A 17,888-nucleotide genomic window follows, 5' to 3' on the forward strand; every position below is an offset into this window, starting at 1 on the left:
AACAAAGAAACAAGCAAAATATAACCAAAGACACTGAAATAGAGGACAGACTGACAGTGACCAGAGGGGAGAGAAGAGGGAATTTCAGGGGAGAATGGGAAGGGTTCACGGGAACAAATTTAAAGGACACATGGACAAAAACTAGGGGGAGGGTGGTAATGGGAGGGAAGTGGGGAGGGTTGGGTGGGTGGGCTGGAATGGGAGTAAAAGGGAGAAAACTGTACTTGAACAATGATTAAAATTAAAAAAATGTCAATCAAAAAAAAAAAAACCTTTCACCTAAGATACCTCAAGTCACACACGAAAAAGGAAGAAAAATCACTTATCACCCCTGAGTCAAAAGACATTACAATGGAAGTGAGACAAGTTTTATATAACTTACAATTCATTAAAGTCAAAGACAGCAAAATGTATGTAGTACAGATGAGGCAGACATAGAGGAGTAATTCTATCTTAAGTGCCCCTATCAGTAACATAAACTAGAAATGAACACACAGGGACCCCTCTTCAGGGGGAGGCACTTACAGGGAAAACTATATTTGCAACAGAAGGCTTCTGTGCAGCCGAGTTTTCATGCACGACATGAGTGAAGATCTAAAAATTTCCCACCTACTTTCCACTCATACGGTTTCTCTCCAGTGTTTCCTCACAGAGCTTTAGGGAAAACTAAATACAGTCCCTATATTCAGAGTTTCTACCCAGTGTGAGTCCTCCCGTGTCTTCGCAGGGACGCGTGATGCCGGAAGGCTTTGCCACACTTCTGACACTTGTAGGGTTTCTCTCCGGTGTGCATCCGTGCGTGCCTCTGCAGGGAGGAGGGACCCCTGAATACCTTCCCACATTCCATACATTCGTAGGGCTTCTCTTCGCTGTGTGTTCTCACGTGCTCCCGAAGGGACGAGGAGTAATCGAAGACTTTCCCACACTCCGCACACTCATAGCGTTTCCTCCCACTGTGCGTTTTCACGTGCTTTCTAAAGTACTTGGGACAACGGAAACTCCTCCCACACTCCTTGCACGCGTAGGGTTTCTCCCCGGTGTGCGTCCTCACATGCGACTGCAGCGAGGACAGGTGCCGGAAGGCTTTGCCACACTGCTGACATTCATAAGGTCTGTGTTCCGTGTGCGTCCTCCCATGTTCTCGAAGGTAGGAGTAAAATCGGAAGGCTTTCCCACAGTGCTCACACACATAGGGTTTCTCCCCCGTGTGCGTCCTCACGTGTTCTCGTAGGTAGGAGTTACAGCTGAAGCCTTTCCCACATTCCTTACACTCATAGGGCTTCTCCCCAGTGTGCATTCTCACGTGTCGTCTAAGGTGGCACCCAAACATAAAGGCTTTCCCACATACTTTGCACATGTGGATTTTCTGTCCACAGTGACCTCTCAAATGTCCCCGAAAGGAGGAGTCAAGAGTGAAGACTTTTCCACATTCCTGACACTCAATGGAGTTTGTATTACTGAGGCTCTTCACATATCTCTCAGATGCTCTCCCAGTGTCCCCACAGTGACAGGGTTTGTGCACACGCTCTGGTTCCACGTGAGGGCTTGGACATGAGACACACGTGCAGGCTTGTCCATGTTCCTCACAGGGATGAGGTTCACATCCAGTGGGAGACCTTGGCTGACTTGAGCAGGCTTTTCCACACTTAGCGCACTCGCGGGGTTTAACTCCGGGCAGGTGTCCCTCCCCCACAGGAAGATCTGTGATTGAGTTCAGGGTGTCTCTGCATGGATGAGCCTCACCCTTCTCACAGGGAGCCTCCAGCACGTGACTTCTGTTCGAAAGAAATAGCACATTATTAGAAATATAGTTACAAGGGATTTCTCTATTTGTAATTTCCACATGGTTGTTAATGATTACTGCGAGTATATATTTTTACCATTTTGAACAAATGGGTATGCTCTCTGTACTGCCTGTGCTGTTACAATGTGTGGAGCAAGCTTAACATTCTGGCTGAGCTCAAACAGAGAAGTAACATTAGTTCAGTGCTTCTTACAATTGGGGTTTCCTGATCGCTCTTTCCAACGGATTCTGCACAGACATTCAGCATCTACAACATGCTTACAAAAATGTTGTCAGGTGGTCGTTCTCTGAGCACACGATTGTCTAGCTAGAGCCATGCTCCTTCTTTAATTTCAAGTTAGTCTAATGCTCTGTCGAGCACCCTCCTGCAGCAGGACTGCCGCTCACCTCAAACGCCTCCCCTGGGTTTGGTACTGGTCACCAGTGTCATGAAATGTCCAGTGTTCTCCAGAAACAGAGCAGGAATCATTTCTTGTGATTCTCACTATGTTGTCTTCACTGGATATTTCAGTCTCCAGGGTTTCCCACCCAGGGCTTGATCCACTGGTGATGGCTTGAGTGCAAGAAGCTGCAACACAGGGTGGCACACAGGCATGTCATGATGTATTGCACTTTGCTTGTTTGTGCTGTGCAGACACCACCTTTTCTACAAATTGAAGGGAAGCCCCTCCACCAGCAAAAAGACTGTGACTCACTGAAGGCTCAGACAATGGTTAGCATTTCATGGCAATAAAGTATTTTTAACTGAGGCATGTAGGTTTTTATAAGACATAATGCCACTGCACACTTAATACATTATAGTACAAATTTCACTTTTACATACACTGTGAAACAAAATATTTATGTGACACTGGCTTTCTTGCAGTGATCTGGAACCAAACCTGCAATATCTCTGAAGTCTGTAATTTAATTTCTTGGGGAAAAAAGAAAAGACCCTATGTAAATTTATTTTCATGTACTGATCCCAAAATGTGTAAACAAATTCTATAAGGAAGAATGGATATGTAAATAAATACTCTGAGACCTCAGCTGTTTGAGACTTTGGCAATATTAGGGAAAATGGGTCAGAATGGCAGCTGGTTCACTAAGAAGTACTTCAAAAGACATGGAAACTGATTTTTTTAATCCTCACCTGAGAAGGATGTGTTTTTACTGATTTTAAAGAGAGAGAAGGTGGGGGGAGAGAGAGAGAAACACTGAAGTGAGAGACAAACATTGATTGGTTGACTCAGTGTGCACCCCAAACAGGGATTCAGCCCACAGGTATGTGCCCTGACCTGGAATCAAACCTGCAACCTTTTGGTGTACGGGACAATGCTCCAGCCAACTGGGCCACCTGGCCAGGGCCATGGAGACTGAATTTTTTTTTAAGATTTTATTTATTTATTTTAGAGAGGGAAGGGAGGGAGAAAGAGAGAAAGAGAGAGAGAGAGAGAGAGAGAGAGAGAGGAACATCAATGTGCAGTTGCTGAGAGTCATGGTCTGCAACCCAGGCATGTGCCCTGAGTGGGAATCGAACCTGCAACACTTTGGTTCGCAGCCCACGCTCAATCCACTGAGCTATGCCAGCGAGGGCGAGACTGAATTTGAGATAAGTATCAGTACTGAAGCAATACTGGAAGGAAACGGGCAAAATGCATGTGCCCAAATGTTCCCCTTACAAGAGGAGATACAAAAAGTCTTACCAAGTGAGTGCGGATGGATGAAAAGTCCAAAAGGAAGGACAGGTAAGTGATAGATGTCACCCTTTTCAAGCACAAACACAGAAAGAGTCGTGTTTCTAACGGATGTATCCAAGTATTAGTCCCTTGTCTGGAACGTGTTCCCCTGGGGGTTGGTGCACGCCAGGTGCTCACCAGGTGCTCACAGGCACCTCGGCCCCAGAAGAAGCATTCCTCAGTCCCGGAGCCGCTGGGAGAGCAGAAAGTGTGTGGCTGCTGCCCTGCTCCTGGAGCAAAGCTCATCATGAGCGAGGATGGAGGGCAATGAACATTCCATGAGATGGGCCAATATTACGATTTTCAAAGCTTTTAATGATGGGTAAGTATGGGTTTATTTTGCAGCATGATTCCCATGTCAAACGTGTACTAACCGCAGTGTAATGTTCTCCAGGTAAAAACCGTAAGCCTGCTCCTACCACCCCACAACAAACTGGAGCCACTATGGTCACACCTGTAAAATTAACAAACCTCAGACTTTTATTCAAGAGAAATAAAAAGTCAATTTAATACATGAAACTTTACCATGGAAAAGCCATCTGACTCTAGGTAGGGTGCACGAATCCTTGAATTGTGTTTATCCTTTTTTCAATGTATTTCATTCTTTGGCTCCGGTAAGAAATAACAATTGTAAGAAATACATCTCCCCTAAAATCTAAGTGAAGGGATGATCCTTACCCACTGAGGCCAGGTTCCTGAAGGTCTCCAGCATCACATCTCTGTAGAGCTTCCTCTGAGCACCATCCAGCAAAGCCCACTCCTCTTGAGTGAAGTTCACAGCCACATCCGCAAAGACCACTGAGTTCTGAAACATCCCACATATTCTGTTTCAACGAGGCACCACTTCCCCAGCACGTGCGGGACAACAGGGCAGACTGACAGTCAGGGACCTGGACTCAATTCCTAGGACTCCTGAGCTCTCGTTCTCATGGGAAATGACAATAAGCAAGCAAACCAAACGCAGCACACTCAGTGATGGCAAGTGCTTGGAACCTTGAAGCAAAGTTTAACCAATACAAATATATATATACACACAATGTAAAAAACTGATTTCTAATGAGATAGAGCAGATTCTGTGGTAAGCTAAAGACTGAAAAATAAAACTATGGTTTGGATAACATGGAAATGGATACCTGGTTTGCTCACAGGTTATTTCCTTGTGAACTTCAAGACCTGGAACCAGGACATCAGCGCATCTCGAACACTGAGATTTCTGGTGTTGCTTGCCCTCACAGTTCTTGCCTCAGATGCCAACAGAGTCTGGGAGCCTGGTCTAGTCCTCTCATATCTGACAAAGATAGACACGGGACCCCTTCTGGGATGAGGTGGACACTGTGGTCACTGACATAAGCCAGGGTCCAGAGCCTGGCACACCTGTTGGGGAAGAGGAGGGCCAGGTTCCTGAAGATTCGGACAGGCCAGCAGAGCCTCTCGGGTGAACAACGGAGGGCCTGCATTTAAGGACAACGGCCGCTCAAAGAAGAATCACTGAGGGGTCTGAAGGTAAGTGAGCCAAGTGTCACTTTAAAGGAGAGAAAATAATAAGTACCCTAATTGCTACCTCTGAAGCCGTGTCAAATGACACTGAATTCATGAGATAAAGAGCCAACAATTATAAAAAGAATCAGAGGTGGTTGAAGATAAAAATATATCCTAATATTTTAAAGAAAAAAAAACATCAATTACAACAAAAACAATGCCACCTCAACTGAGGCTGCAACTAGGCTTTGCTAACCACACACCTGGTATGGGCCTCCTATTCTAAACATACTCACAAAAACTCATGTGAGAACAATAAAAAATAAAGACAAATGATACAACTGAAAAATGGGCAAAGAATGTTGAGTAGATATCTTTCCAAAGAAGAAATACAAATCGCCAATCAGCACATGGAATATGCTAGACAGTAGTCATCAGGAAAACGAAAATCCAAACTACAGCGGATGGCCGCTCACCCCACCAGGGGCGCTGCGGAGCCACACGAGTGCTGGTGAGGATAGGAGGAACCCCCTCGCCCGGCTTATGGGAAATGAAGTGTTAAAGCCACTTTGGAAGACAGCCTGATGGGTCCTTAAAATGCGGAGCATGGTTCTCACCTAACACAGCGACTCCACTTTTAGGTGTCTATGTGCTCAGGGGACGTGGACGAGCATCAACACAAAAACTAACACACGTGATTCGTAATAGCTAAAAACTAGGAAGAACACCGAAGTCCATCAGGTGACTAGGATAAGCAAAACATGGGACTACTCATGCAATGGAATATGTTTGGCAGTAAGAGGAATGAAGTTCTGATTCACGGCACAAAATCAATGACCCATAAAAACATTATTACCAGACAGACTCATGAAGACACAGATAGTGTTATATCACACACAGGAGCCAACCTACAGAGTCAGAGAGTAGACGGAGCATCGCCGGGTGGGGGACCGACTGGATGCCGAGTGACGACCGGAAGACACATGGTTTCTTTTAAGGGCGACAAAAATGTTTCAAATGAGAATATGGGGATAATGGTACAATTCTGTAAATGAATGAGATACAGTTATGTCAAACAAGCAAACTTTATGGTATTTAAATTTTATCTCAATCGATGCTGTTGAAAAATAGGTCTGACAAGCTAAAAATACATTCGTCTTAAGTTAATGGCAGTTTAAAAAAGCAATAGAACTTGTGAATATAAAAGAAAGTTTGAAAAGAGGAAATTCAGTTCTACCTAGCTGGCATAGCTCAGTGGATTGAGTGCGGGCTGCGAACCAAAGCATCGCAGGTTTGATTCCCAGTCAGGGCACATGCCTGGGATGCATGCCACGGCCCCCAGCAACCGCACATTGATGTCTCTCTCTCTCTCTCTTTCTCCCTCCCTTCCCTCTCTAAAAATAAATAAATAAAATATTTTAAAAAAGAAGAAATTCAGTTCTAGTAACATTAAGAGTTCGTTCACCAGCCCTGGCCAGTGTGGCTAGCCAAGCAAAGGGAAAGGTCACCGGTTGATTCCTGGTCAGGGCTCACGCCTGGGTTGTGGGTTTGGCCACCAGTTGAGGCATATGAGAGGCAACCAATCGATGTTTCTCTCTCACATTGTTTCTTTCCCTCTCTTTCTCCCTCCGCCCCTCTCCCCCTCTCTAAAAAGATAAATAAATAAAATATTTTTAAAAAAAGAGTTCATTCACTGGGACAGAACAAGGACAGCGAAAGATAAACCACGCTGGAGAAAATGTGTGCAGTATCTGCACATGACAGGGGACTCCTGCCTGGAGTGTCTAGGAAAACACCAGACACCGATGAACACAGAAAGCAATAAAATGTGACCAAATGACTGAAAACTGTTTCACAGAAGGCGAAACACCACATGCTCAGCTTCAGTGGTGATCAGTAAAAACCGTATGTCCCCAGGAGATTCTGAGTCATACATTTTTGATAAACAAAAATCAACTTAGGTAATGTAAGTGGTGGATTCAAGAATGAAAGGTATGGGGGGCGGGGGGTGTCAATTCTTATGCTCCACCATCATTTCCTGGGAAATTTAAACTTATCCATGAGTATGACCCCATGATTTGTCTCCAAAGTGTAGAAACTTCCGCTGCAATGTTCATTTGGAGACAAAACCCAGGATGCCTGCGGTATATTTGCTGACTAGCCAAAAATACACTTGGAAAACCCTGACTGCAGTGGAATGGATGAGGAAACTGGGGACCCAGCCTGACACGAGCGCATGTCAAACAGACAAGGACTAGGCATCACGGAGAAGCCTCTGCGTGACAGTGACGGTGTACTAATGTTAACATTGGAAATCTAAGAGGCAAAAACCAAACAACACACTGCTTGGGGATGAATAAGAACCGGTAAAGGTATAAAGAATGACACCGACTCAGGAGAGCAGTCACACTGGCAGCGGGAGCAAGATGAGACGCAGCAGCAGCACAGGGAGGCTGTGGGTGCCAACAGCTGCCCAGCGCCTAGCTCCTCACCTAGGCAGTGAGTGCGCGGCTGTTTGCGCCATTGTTCATCTCAATGCGAAATTCAAGCCAACGTTTTACATACAGCCCCAGGGCATCCACAGTACACCTCAGAGCAAACCGCTCCAGCCCTCGTGCAGGGGAGTCTCCCCAGGTTCCATGGCTTCTCTGGGCACCAACTGCTCCTTTTGGGTGGTTCTGGGGGCTGGAGGCCACCTCTAGCGGGAGGCACCCAGCAGTGGCCCACTGCGCTTTCCCTCATCTCCTCCAAAGGCCCAGTTTGGGAGCAGCTTGTTCCCACCCAGGTGAAACACTCGATTCAAGCACCATGGTCATTTGGAGGAGACAAGACCCCCTGTCCCAGAATGTGAAAGGGACCCCACAGAATCACTGCGCCCACCTGTGTTCCAGGATAAACTGGAGGAGGGAAATGCTAGGTCACTGTTATGGATTCAAGTAAGTGGAAACTGAGTATCTCTTTCTGAACACAAGTGTTGGTTTATTATTATCATCATGATAACAAATTATAAATCAATCAATCAGAATTGAACACATCTGCTGAAAACTGAGGCTAGAAAAAGGGAAAGCTTCGTGCTGAGCTGGGCACAGAAGGCGCTGGGATGCTCACAGGTGTCCGATGACAATCCTGTACCCTCCTGGAGCCCCGTGCTCCTGGAAACACTGCTGGAGGTGAAAGGAACTCTCCATCCATTTGTTCCGGAGAAAGGCACACTGCAGGAAGCCCCTCCCTTTGTTTACCCATGACAAGGCTGGACCCAGACCCCACACAATCCTGGTTCTGTGTCTCATCATTGACTAGGTGAACTGCTCATCACCACTGACCAAGCATAGCAAATGCATGTTGGCCAGACTTGGTTCAGCACCCCCAATCCTGCCAGACGGCTGAACTTTGACCTACCTTCATCCAGCCAGGGGACATCTCTTACTAATACACTGATCTGGGGACCTGCCACCCCCACCACACGTGGCACTTCCTAGCTTTGTGGACTCCTCTCTGTAAAGGCAAAATAACTCTTTTTTTTGACACTTGGAGACCCTGTGATGAGAGCATTCTCTGTGCTGCACAGCTCCCGTCCTGCATGTGATGGTCCCTCCTCCCCATCCTTTAAAGGACTGTTTTAAATGAAAGTCTCTCCTTACAGAGCTTGGATGTTTCATATTCCACAGCCTCGTCCGAGTAATCACAAATTCCCACTTTTTTAATCCAAGATTTAGTCAGCCTTCTGTCCTCCCCACATCACCTCGACTTTGGACCCCCTCTTCGAGTGTCCCCACTGGCCCCCTCCGAACAAGCACTACGTTGCAGAACAAGCCCCTGCTGACCCGAGCTGAGAATTCACTCAGTATATGGCGGACAGTCCCATCACACAGTTACCAGAAAAGACCGGGCCCAGAGCAGGTCTGTCTCGGGCCAGCCTATAGTGTGTGGGGTCTTTTTTTTTTTTTTTTAAATTTATTGATTTTAGAGAGATAGGAAGGGAAAGAGAGGAAAAAAAACATCAACTTGTTCCACCCATTTATGCATTCATTGGTTGATTCTTGTATGTGCCCTGACTGGGGAATGAACCTGCAACCTTGATGTACCAGGACTACACTCCAAGCCACTGAGCAACCTGGCCAGGGTAGTGTGCAGGGAAGATTTCACAACCTAAGTCCAGGTGGTTTTGAGAGTACATTTTTAAAGTTGGGGACAGTGAAACAAGGGTTTAGGATAGAAGCAGTGACAGGAGAGATCCTCGGTGGAGCTGCTTTGGCTCTCTAGAAGTGTTATAGGCAAGAAGGGAGCCTGGACAGGGCTGCTTTGATGGTTTTGTGAGGTCCCTTCGAGTTTAGGACATGCACACCCCTTGGTGAAGAAGTACAGGGAGGGAAAGTTGTGGCCTTCCGAGAAGGAGAGTGGCACTAGGACTTAGTTTTGAGGGGTTTTAAAGGCTAGGAGTTTAGGAGACTAATAGATCAATAGAATATTCATCAGCCTTTCAGCGCCGCGGTCTCTACTGATAGGTCAGCTCTAGAACAGGGGGTTATTAGTCATTCAGCTGGTCCTGGCATAGCCTGCCTGGCTTGGCTGCTATTCCGGTCCTGGAATTGAAATATTTTAGGAAGTTAAGGGGAGGATGGGGGGCGGGTCTAAACTGCATGGCCAGCAACCCAGCAGGGGAAGAAAGGCCACCCCGACTGTCAGTTTTGCCTATTGCTAGGCACCCTGGTTACCTTCTGTATCTGTTTGTTCAGCTGTCTTTTTCCCAATTTCACTTGCCAAGGAATTTTCCTAGATTCTTACTACCGTGCCTCACCACCACCTTCCTGCTACCCCCCTCACCCAGACAGGCACTTCTCCGTCTGATGTGAAATGCTGGCATAGCTCTTCGATAAGAGCCTCCTCCCTGCTCTACAGGCTCCCCCATCAGCACCCAATCGGTGGTGATCCGCCCCCATCGGCCCCCAAACCCAGCTGCACACCTGGGTGAGGATCCCCGGGACCCCACCTGGTAAGAAGACACCAGGAACCCAACCCCTGCGGAGGAAAGAGATTCGGGTCCGATTTCCCGGAGTGCGGGTGGGGGAAGACGGAGGAGAAGGACGTGGGAGGCCAGGCCCGCAGTCATTTCCAATCGGTTCTGGCCAGTAGAACCAGCCTCTCCTGGTCTCAAGTTCGACCCCAAGCATTCACCATGCGGAGACGCCGGTGCAGGTTCCCGGGCCCTCCCCGTGGCTACTTCTCTAGGGCTGCGGAAAGGACGAGCCAGACAAGTGGAGCCACAACTGAACAAACACTAGGGCTCCCCAAAACAACGATCACGTGGGCTGCGAAAGCACCGCCTTCGAGCCTGATAGAATGACACTCTGAGGTCTCGCGTTCTGATTGGACCATGAGCTCAGATAGGTTAGAACTCAGGCACACACAAGACCCTGGTGGGACAGAAGGCCAGATCCCTCTGGCACAGTTCCCTAGCCCCGCCCAGTAATAACGATTACTCTCCGGCCCCCCGCCATCCCTGATTGGACGGTTAACGTCCCCGGGCCTGAGTGACGCGCAGAGACAGAGGTCACGTGAATAAACCCCGCAGGAATGCAGATTCAGGGCGTCACCCCTTCCCTGCTACAACTTCTCTAGGGACCGCACAGGCGGTAGTTAGAAAGGTGCAGAAAAAACCCGTTCAGGGTGCGGCTGACTCCGCATCAACCCGCAGGCCAATGGCTTCTTCTGATTTGGGAAGTTCTGACCCATTTTTCCCTCAGATCGCCCCTAGTCCAGAATGAGACAGGAGGAAACAGGAGGGCCTGGATGCACTCGGGGTCAGGGGTGGGCCAGGTGGCATGGTCACCACGAATCTGTTCCCTTCATAAATTCTCACCAGTGGTGCAGGATACAGCAAGGGAAAACATTCTAGGGCACTTTTTATGGTTTTAAGTAACTGGAAACTGCTTATCTCTTTCAGAGAACATCAGTTCACTATTAAACTCATGATAAATTGCAAATCAATCAGAACAGAACATGTCTGGCCTTAATAGGTCACGTATTTGGAGAATATGCATAATTCCGACTATTAGGTTTTAACATGAAGCAGAACAGGATCGCAGTGTCGCCAACTCTGCACCTCGTATGGAAGAATCACTATTTTAATTACTTCATAAATCCATCTCTTCTCCTCACTTTAATGCGCGAAAGTTTCTGCATTTTCCCCACAACAGCAGGGAGACGTTCCTAAGACACTTCCCTGGAGGCAATCCCAGGGCGCCAGCACCACACAACTCACCGCTGAGGGCGTGCACTGAGGTCGGGACCCTGGGGACCCTTACATGGGGACCGGACAGGAGGCCAGGATCACACCTGGCGGCTGAGGGCTGAGACTCCGGTGGGGATGTCGGGGAGAGGGAGGCGCGTTGAGCGCTCGCGGCCCATTACAGCCAAATAGAACTAGCCCTTCCCGCTCTCCGGTCGCACCGCGCACTCACCATCTCCACGCTGCTCGGGAAACGACGCCCCGCACCTCCGCGACCGTGCCAGGTGGGAGCGACGGTGACGGGACCCCTGAGGTCGCGCGTGGAACACGCACTGTAGCACAACTGAGGATGAGAGCGAAGACGGAGGAATGGTGAGCGAAAGAAGAGGTCACGTGGCTGAGGAAGGCGGAAGTGCATGTCTTTGAGTTCGGTAAGTTTCTGCCACACTTCTCCCCAGAGCTGACCGTCCGAAGGTCACTTAAGAGTCGCGGGTGCTCCGGAACTGGCGACCCACCGTCCGCCGAAGCTCCTCAGCACTTTCTTGTCCTTTCGCTGGACCAGGAAGTCCTGAGTCAGTTTCCCAACGGAGCACCACTTTTCCGGAGCCACAACAGGACGTCTCTGCCGTCAAGGTCAGCCCGTGGGGCTACAAGAGCAGTGTGGATATTTGACCCTTGTTCAAGATTGAAGAGTTTGACGTGTGACCTTTGACACCAGCAGGTCTGCCCTCCTTCCCGCCCCCACAGCAAGGCTTGAGGTCAGCAACGAGAGGTCCGGGATCCTTTATCCATGGAAAGTGGGAGCCTGCCGCCTGCCATCCATTATACAAGCACAAGGTGTGCAATGTTAGAATTCAGGTGTGCATTTGCACTGAAAGCAAATGTATGTCAAATCAGGTTCCCAGTCGGTCCCTGTGAATTTTGAAATGTAAAAGGCTATATTTACTTAGATTGCTTAGTGATGTTGCACAGCTTTGTGAGACTACCAAAAACCACTGAGTTTTACACTCAAAAGTGTGAATGTGATGGTATGTGAATTGAGTCTCCATTAAAAAAAAAAAAAAACGTAAAGTCGTTAATAGCCAAGATAAATACTGTCTCCTGGCCACCACTAACATACTTTCTATCTCCAGAGTTGCCTATTCTGGATATCTTCTATAAATGGAATCATACACGGCGTGGCCAGTTGTGTCTGGCTTCTTTCACTGAGCATCATGTTTTCAAGGCTCATTCATGTTGCAGCGAGTGTCAGTGCTTTATTCCTTTTTGTGGATGATTATCATTGTGTTCTATGTACATGCTATGCTTTGTTTAGCCTTCAGCCATTGGTGGACATTTGGAACATGTGCACCCTTTGGCACTTTTGAATAGTGCTACAATGAACATCCACGCACACGTTTGAGTACCTGTTTCAGTATAGGTAGGAGTGGTAGATTGGGATCATAGGTATTTCTAAGTGTAACTGTGAGGAGCCATCAAGCTCTTTTCCACCGTGGCAGCGCCGTTTCACATCTGCACCAGCTATGGACAAGGATTCCAAAATTCTCCACATCTGGGACAACAATTGTTTCTGATTTTTGAACTGTAGTTCCACCACATCCTATAGTTTTGACTTGTATTTTCCTGATGGTTAGTGATATTTTTGTATGTTTCTTGTTCATGGATATTTCACCTTGGAAAAATGTCTATGTCAGCCCTTTGCCCATTTTAATTGGGTTGCTATTTTTGCTATTGAGATGGAAGGATTCTTTGCGTATTCTGGGTAGTAAACCTTATCATGATTTACAAATATGTCCATTTATACTCCGGTTCCTCTTCAGATCGTATAAATCTTTTGCATTTTACAAATATGTTCATTCATAGTGGATGTTTTTTACTCTCTTGATAGTGTTGATGCACAACACTTTTTTTATAAAGGCCAATTTAGCCCTGGCTGGTGTGGCTCAGTGGATTGAGTGTGGGCTGCGAACCAAAGGGTCACTGGTTCGATTCCCAGTCGGGGCACCTGCCTGGGTTGTGGGCCAGGTCCCCAGTGGGGGCCACTTGAGAATCAGCCACACACCGATGTTTCTCTCCTTCTCTTTCTCCTTCCCTTCCCCTCTCTCTAAAAATAAATAAACAAAATATTTTTTAAGAAAAGACCAATTTATATTTTCTTGTGTTGCTTGTGCATCTGGTGTCATATTTAAGAAGCATTTACCAAACCAAAGTTCACCCTGTATTTCCTTCTATGCTGGGTTACCCAGGACAGCCTGCTGCTGGTGGGGGTGAGAATTCTGGCAGAGCCACTTTCATGTCCTGGAACTGGGAAGAAGCCTGATAAAACGCATGTCCCTAGATAATTTTTTAATGTGAAAAGCCATAACGTTTAAGGTAACAAAGCTTCCACTTTAAGTGATAATGGTCCATTCCTATGCCAATGTACTTGTATTATACTTCTGTACTCTCATAGTTATGCTGCCAACATAAAAGTAATTTTTTAAAAGACTTTATGTATTTTTAGAGAGAAGGGAAGAGAGGGAGAAAAACATCGACGTGAAATATTGATTGCCTCTAATATGTGCCCCGACTGGGGACTGAATGAACTGGTGACCTTTTGCTTTGCAGGACGACGCCCAACCAACAGAGCCGTACTACTCAGGGTTATTAATATTTTTATCAGGTTAAGAAAAGCCCCTTCATCTCCTTATTTAGAAAAGCATGGCTATTACTGAACATTTGTTCTGTTTGTAAAATTTAGAAGTGGGGATCAGGAAGTTCCAAGAAAAACTGGGTTGTAGTATTAAAGGAATTTTATGAAAATGATGCATCTGTTGGTTAAGCGTTGACATCGTGCTGACACTGCCCTCTCCTTTATTTGCATATGTTCCATCTTTACATGTTTTGTAGTCAGCAGGGATGTTATTCAGTATAATTTTATGATTTTTAATTAGGTTTCATTACGCTTATTTTGGTACTTGAATTGCTTCAGTTTTACTTTTGTACATGTTATGTTTTAAATTATTCGACTTCTTTCTATACATACTAATTAGAAAAATTTTTATATTAAATTGATATCCTAAAAACCTGTTAGTCATTTTTTCCCTGCTGGTTACCCTTATATGCTTTCAAGGTTCCATACAGTTCTACGCACGCAATTGTTTCAGCTCTGAAACAAGTTACTTTCTTCTTCATTCCTAACTGATACCTGTTTCTCATGGCACTGACGCAGATACCTAGTCAACTGCTGCAGGGGCACTGGAGTGATGCCTATTCTTGTTTTGTGCATAATTTTATTGAACAAGGGAATATTGAATATTCTTGTTCAATATTATGTTCTTCCATAAGCATTTTTTTGAAGAGAGCCTTCAGAAAATGTTGAATGTTTTCATCAATCCTTAAATTACCAATAAATTTGTCATAGATGAATACTGAATAGTATAAAATTATTTTTATCCATCTATTGAGATAATTAGAGATAGATTTTTAAAATGTGGTACCATAACATTTTACTGTAAAATATACATGCAGAAAAATGCATAAAACTCTATCTTTAATCCTCACCTGAGGATATGTTTATTGGTTTCAGAGCGAGAGGAAGGGGGAGAGAGGCAGCGGGAGGGAGCATCAATGTGAGAGACAAACGCTGATTGGCTGCCTCCCACCTGTGCCCCAGCTGGGGCCAAACCCCCTAAACAGGTGTGTGCCCTGTCTGGGGGTTGAACCTGCAACCTTTTTGGTGCCCGGGACAGTGTTCTAACCAACTGAGCCACCTGGCCAGGGTCATAGACGTCTATTTGAGAAAAATATTACAAAATAAAGATCCATGACATCATACCCATACAACACAGAAAGGCCACCCTCACCCCACATCCCACTGGCTGATGCCCTGTCAGAAGCCTCACCCTGCTGTCTCAAAGTCACCAACATCCCAAACTAATACAAGATAATTTCCTTTTCCCCTGGTGTGGCTGGTGTGGCTCAGTTGACTGAGTGCTGGCCTGCAAACCAAAAGGTTACTGGTTCGATTCCCAGGCAGGGCACATGCCTGGGTTGTGGGCCAGGTCCCTGGTTGGGGACTATAAGAGGCAACCCACTGATATTTCTCTCCCTTTCTTTCTCCCTCCCTTCCCCTCTCTCTAAAAATTGATAAATAAAATCTGTTTTAAAAAACATAATTTCCTTTTGTTTCTGTATAATTTTGTCACCTGTGTAGGCAGTACTTTTCCATTTTATATTGCATGTAAATAGAATCACACAGTACGTACTATTTTATAGTACGTACAAAATGTCTTTTGTTCAGAAATGCTAAGAGTCTTCCAGAGCTTCGCCCTTTATTCACATTTATTCATCTATTTTCACCCTTGAAGGATTTTACCTTTTTTGTGTATTGATTCAACTGCCAATGGCAGTTTCACAGTTTTGCTATTGGAATAATGTTTCTAATAATAACATTCTTTTTAAGTGTTTTTTTAAATTGTAGTAAAATCCAGTAACATTCTTACACCTTTATCTCCTACTTCAGTGTCTCCTAATCTCACTCCCACTCCACCTGCTGCAGGCCGGACGCCCTGCACGCGCACAGCACCCCAAGTCCGGCTCCGGGGCTTACATCTCAGCAGACAGCAACTCCGTCCAGCCCTTTGTTCCTGTACAAAACAATAGGGTGACCTTCGACTCCTCCTCGCCCCCCACCTCCAGTCCACCAAGAAATTCTGATGGCTCTGAAATAGATTTGTGAGAATAGCATCCATCCTCAAGGTAACCAAGGGATCTTGGGGAGCTGCCCCATTAGGTCACTTTTGTGCTGCATGTCACTCCACCAAAGCCAGTCTCCCACTGCTGCCAGTGCCTCGCAAGCAACTCGATGTGCCCACCCACCCGCCCCAGAGCTGTCCTGCCACCTCTGCTGCCCTTGCTCCCCTCGCACTCTGCTCCAGGCACACTGGCCTCTGGCTGTCCTTCCCAAATATCCTTGGGAAGTAGATTAGTTTGCTTGGGGTGCCAAGACAGAGGGCCACCAACTGGGTGGCTGAAACAATGGAAATTTATTTTCTCACCGTTTAGAAAGGAAATCAAGCTGTTGGCAGAACTGGTTCCTGCTGGAGGATATGAGGGAGAATCTGACCCAGGCCTCTCTCTCCGTCGCTGCAGTCGCTGCAATCCTTGCAGTCCTTGCAGTCCTTGGCTTGTGGACAGATCACACAAACCTCTGCTTATGTCTTCACGTGGGACAGACATGTCTGTCTTCTCTGGGTCCAAATTTTCTCTTTTATAAGGAAACCCATTACTGGATTAAGATGGACTCTAAATCAGTATGACCTTATCTTGATTATATCTGTAAAGAGTTTATTTCCAAATAAGGTCATATTCTGATGTTCCAAGTAGATAATGAAATTTGGGGGAACACCATTGAACCCAATATATACATATACGTGTACTTGTATATATTTTATAATTGATTTCAGTATCAGCTTTCAGTGTTATCTCAAATAATTATTTTACTGTTCTGCTTAACTATTCTTTGGACCCAGATATATATATGAAATACATAAAATCTGTATATCCATATCCCTTTCATCTTTCAAAGTGCTGTGTATTTCTGCACTACTGTGAAAAGTCAATGAAATCTACAGGTAGATATGGTTATTCATTGTGGGTTAGGCTGGGAGCGCTCTTTCCCTGGGTCCCTGTCGTTATCACCCAGGTTAGAATTCAGCAGTGGCCTCACTTGCATGATGTTGGGAAGGTACTGACAAAGAAGCCACTACTCTCGGGGTTTGGAGCCACCATACAGACTGCCAGAACAGTACATCAGGTTTCTTGGGTACCAGCCTGCAGCTTGCTTTCCTGATAACCAGCCTGGGCGGTCAAGCATGTACCCAAGCAAACACCAACTTTTTCTTTTTGAGTTTTTTTTAGAGGTCCTGGCTTCCACACACGAGCTCCCCGAGCTCCCCATTGTGGATCAGAACCTGTAGTCCTGAGTGCACAGGTTTGGGTTTTCCAGCAAGCCCAAGTGTGCCCACCAGGCCAGGATTTGGGCTGTCACGGTTGTGGATTCTCTGATGCTTTGACCTTCCTCTTCTCTGGTCTTGCCATGTTTGTGTAAGGCCTTATTTCTGTAGTGAACGCCACTCTACTGACAGTTGCATAAGGTCTGGGATCCCGGCTCCATCACGGCCCATATGATGGTGCGGACAACAGTCTGTGGGACTTGGTTTCTCTGCAGCAGCGTCGAGTGGCCACACTGTCCACCCTTCCATGTGAGGAGTAAACCCTGCCCCATCTCGCAGACTGTGCGAGTTTTTGTTACCAAACACAAGCCCTCGGAATGTGTTCAACTTTTATACTTCTGTGTGCTTAAAAATGATGTGCATTTTACTCAGTGATGTGCATGTTTCAGAAAAATCATATTCACTGTTTTCAAACCAGCTGATTATTAACAAATGTTACTTTTCAATGGCTGAGAGGCTGTATTAAAATATCCCCTTGCACTTATGGGTTGTCAAATTAGCCTCACAAAATCTCAATTTAAGAGAATCAGTCTATGTGCTTATGCATTCTTGGTCAACAGGACCAGGTGCCTACAAGTTTAAGGAGTTGGTAAATGTCTGTTCTCATTTAAAACTTTTATTAAAATAGTAGGAGTAAAATAATGATTTCATCAGTGTTATCC

The 17,888-nt window shown here is 46.1% G+C and overlaps 1 protein-coding gene across 3 annotated transcripts; it reads right to left on the reverse strand.

Annotated features, from left to right (window-relative positions):
• Nucleotides 1-342: 342 nt before the first annotated feature.
• LOC114503186 (zinc finger protein 77-like) lies at nucleotides 343-11,663 on the reverse strand. Of its 3 annotated transcripts, none has more exons than XM_036032185.1 (4): nucleotides 11,463-11,663; nucleotides 4,201-4,327; nucleotides 2,192-2,372; nucleotides 343-1,772 (listed from the first exon to the last, which is right to left on the reverse strand). In XM_036032185.1, exons 1-4 carry the CDS (start codon nucleotides 11,646-11,648, stop codon nucleotides 695-697), a joined length of 1,572 nt encoding a protein of 523 aa, XP_035888078.1. In that variant the 5' UTR covers nucleotides 11,649-11,663; the 3' UTR covers nucleotides 343-694. The 3 variants fall into 3 exon arrangements, with proteins under 3 accessions (XP_035888078.1, XP_035888077.1, XP_035888079.1); XM_036032184.1 differs by having other exon boundaries at nucleotides 343-1,775; XM_036032186.1 differs by having other exon boundaries at nucleotides 343-1,775; nucleotides 4,201-4,515; nucleotides 11,463-11,589.
• Between the last annotated feature and the right edge of the window lie 6,225 nt (nucleotides 11,664-17,888).

This window comes from Phyllostomus discolor, chromosome 8 (assembly GCF_004126475.2).
Source record: "Phyllostomus discolor isolate MPI-MPIP mPhyDis1 chromosome 8, mPhyDis1.pri.v3, whole genome shotgun sequence".
NCBI classification, from domain to species: Eukaryota; Metazoa; Chordata; class Mammalia; order Chiroptera; family Phyllostomidae; genus Phyllostomus; species Phyllostomus discolor.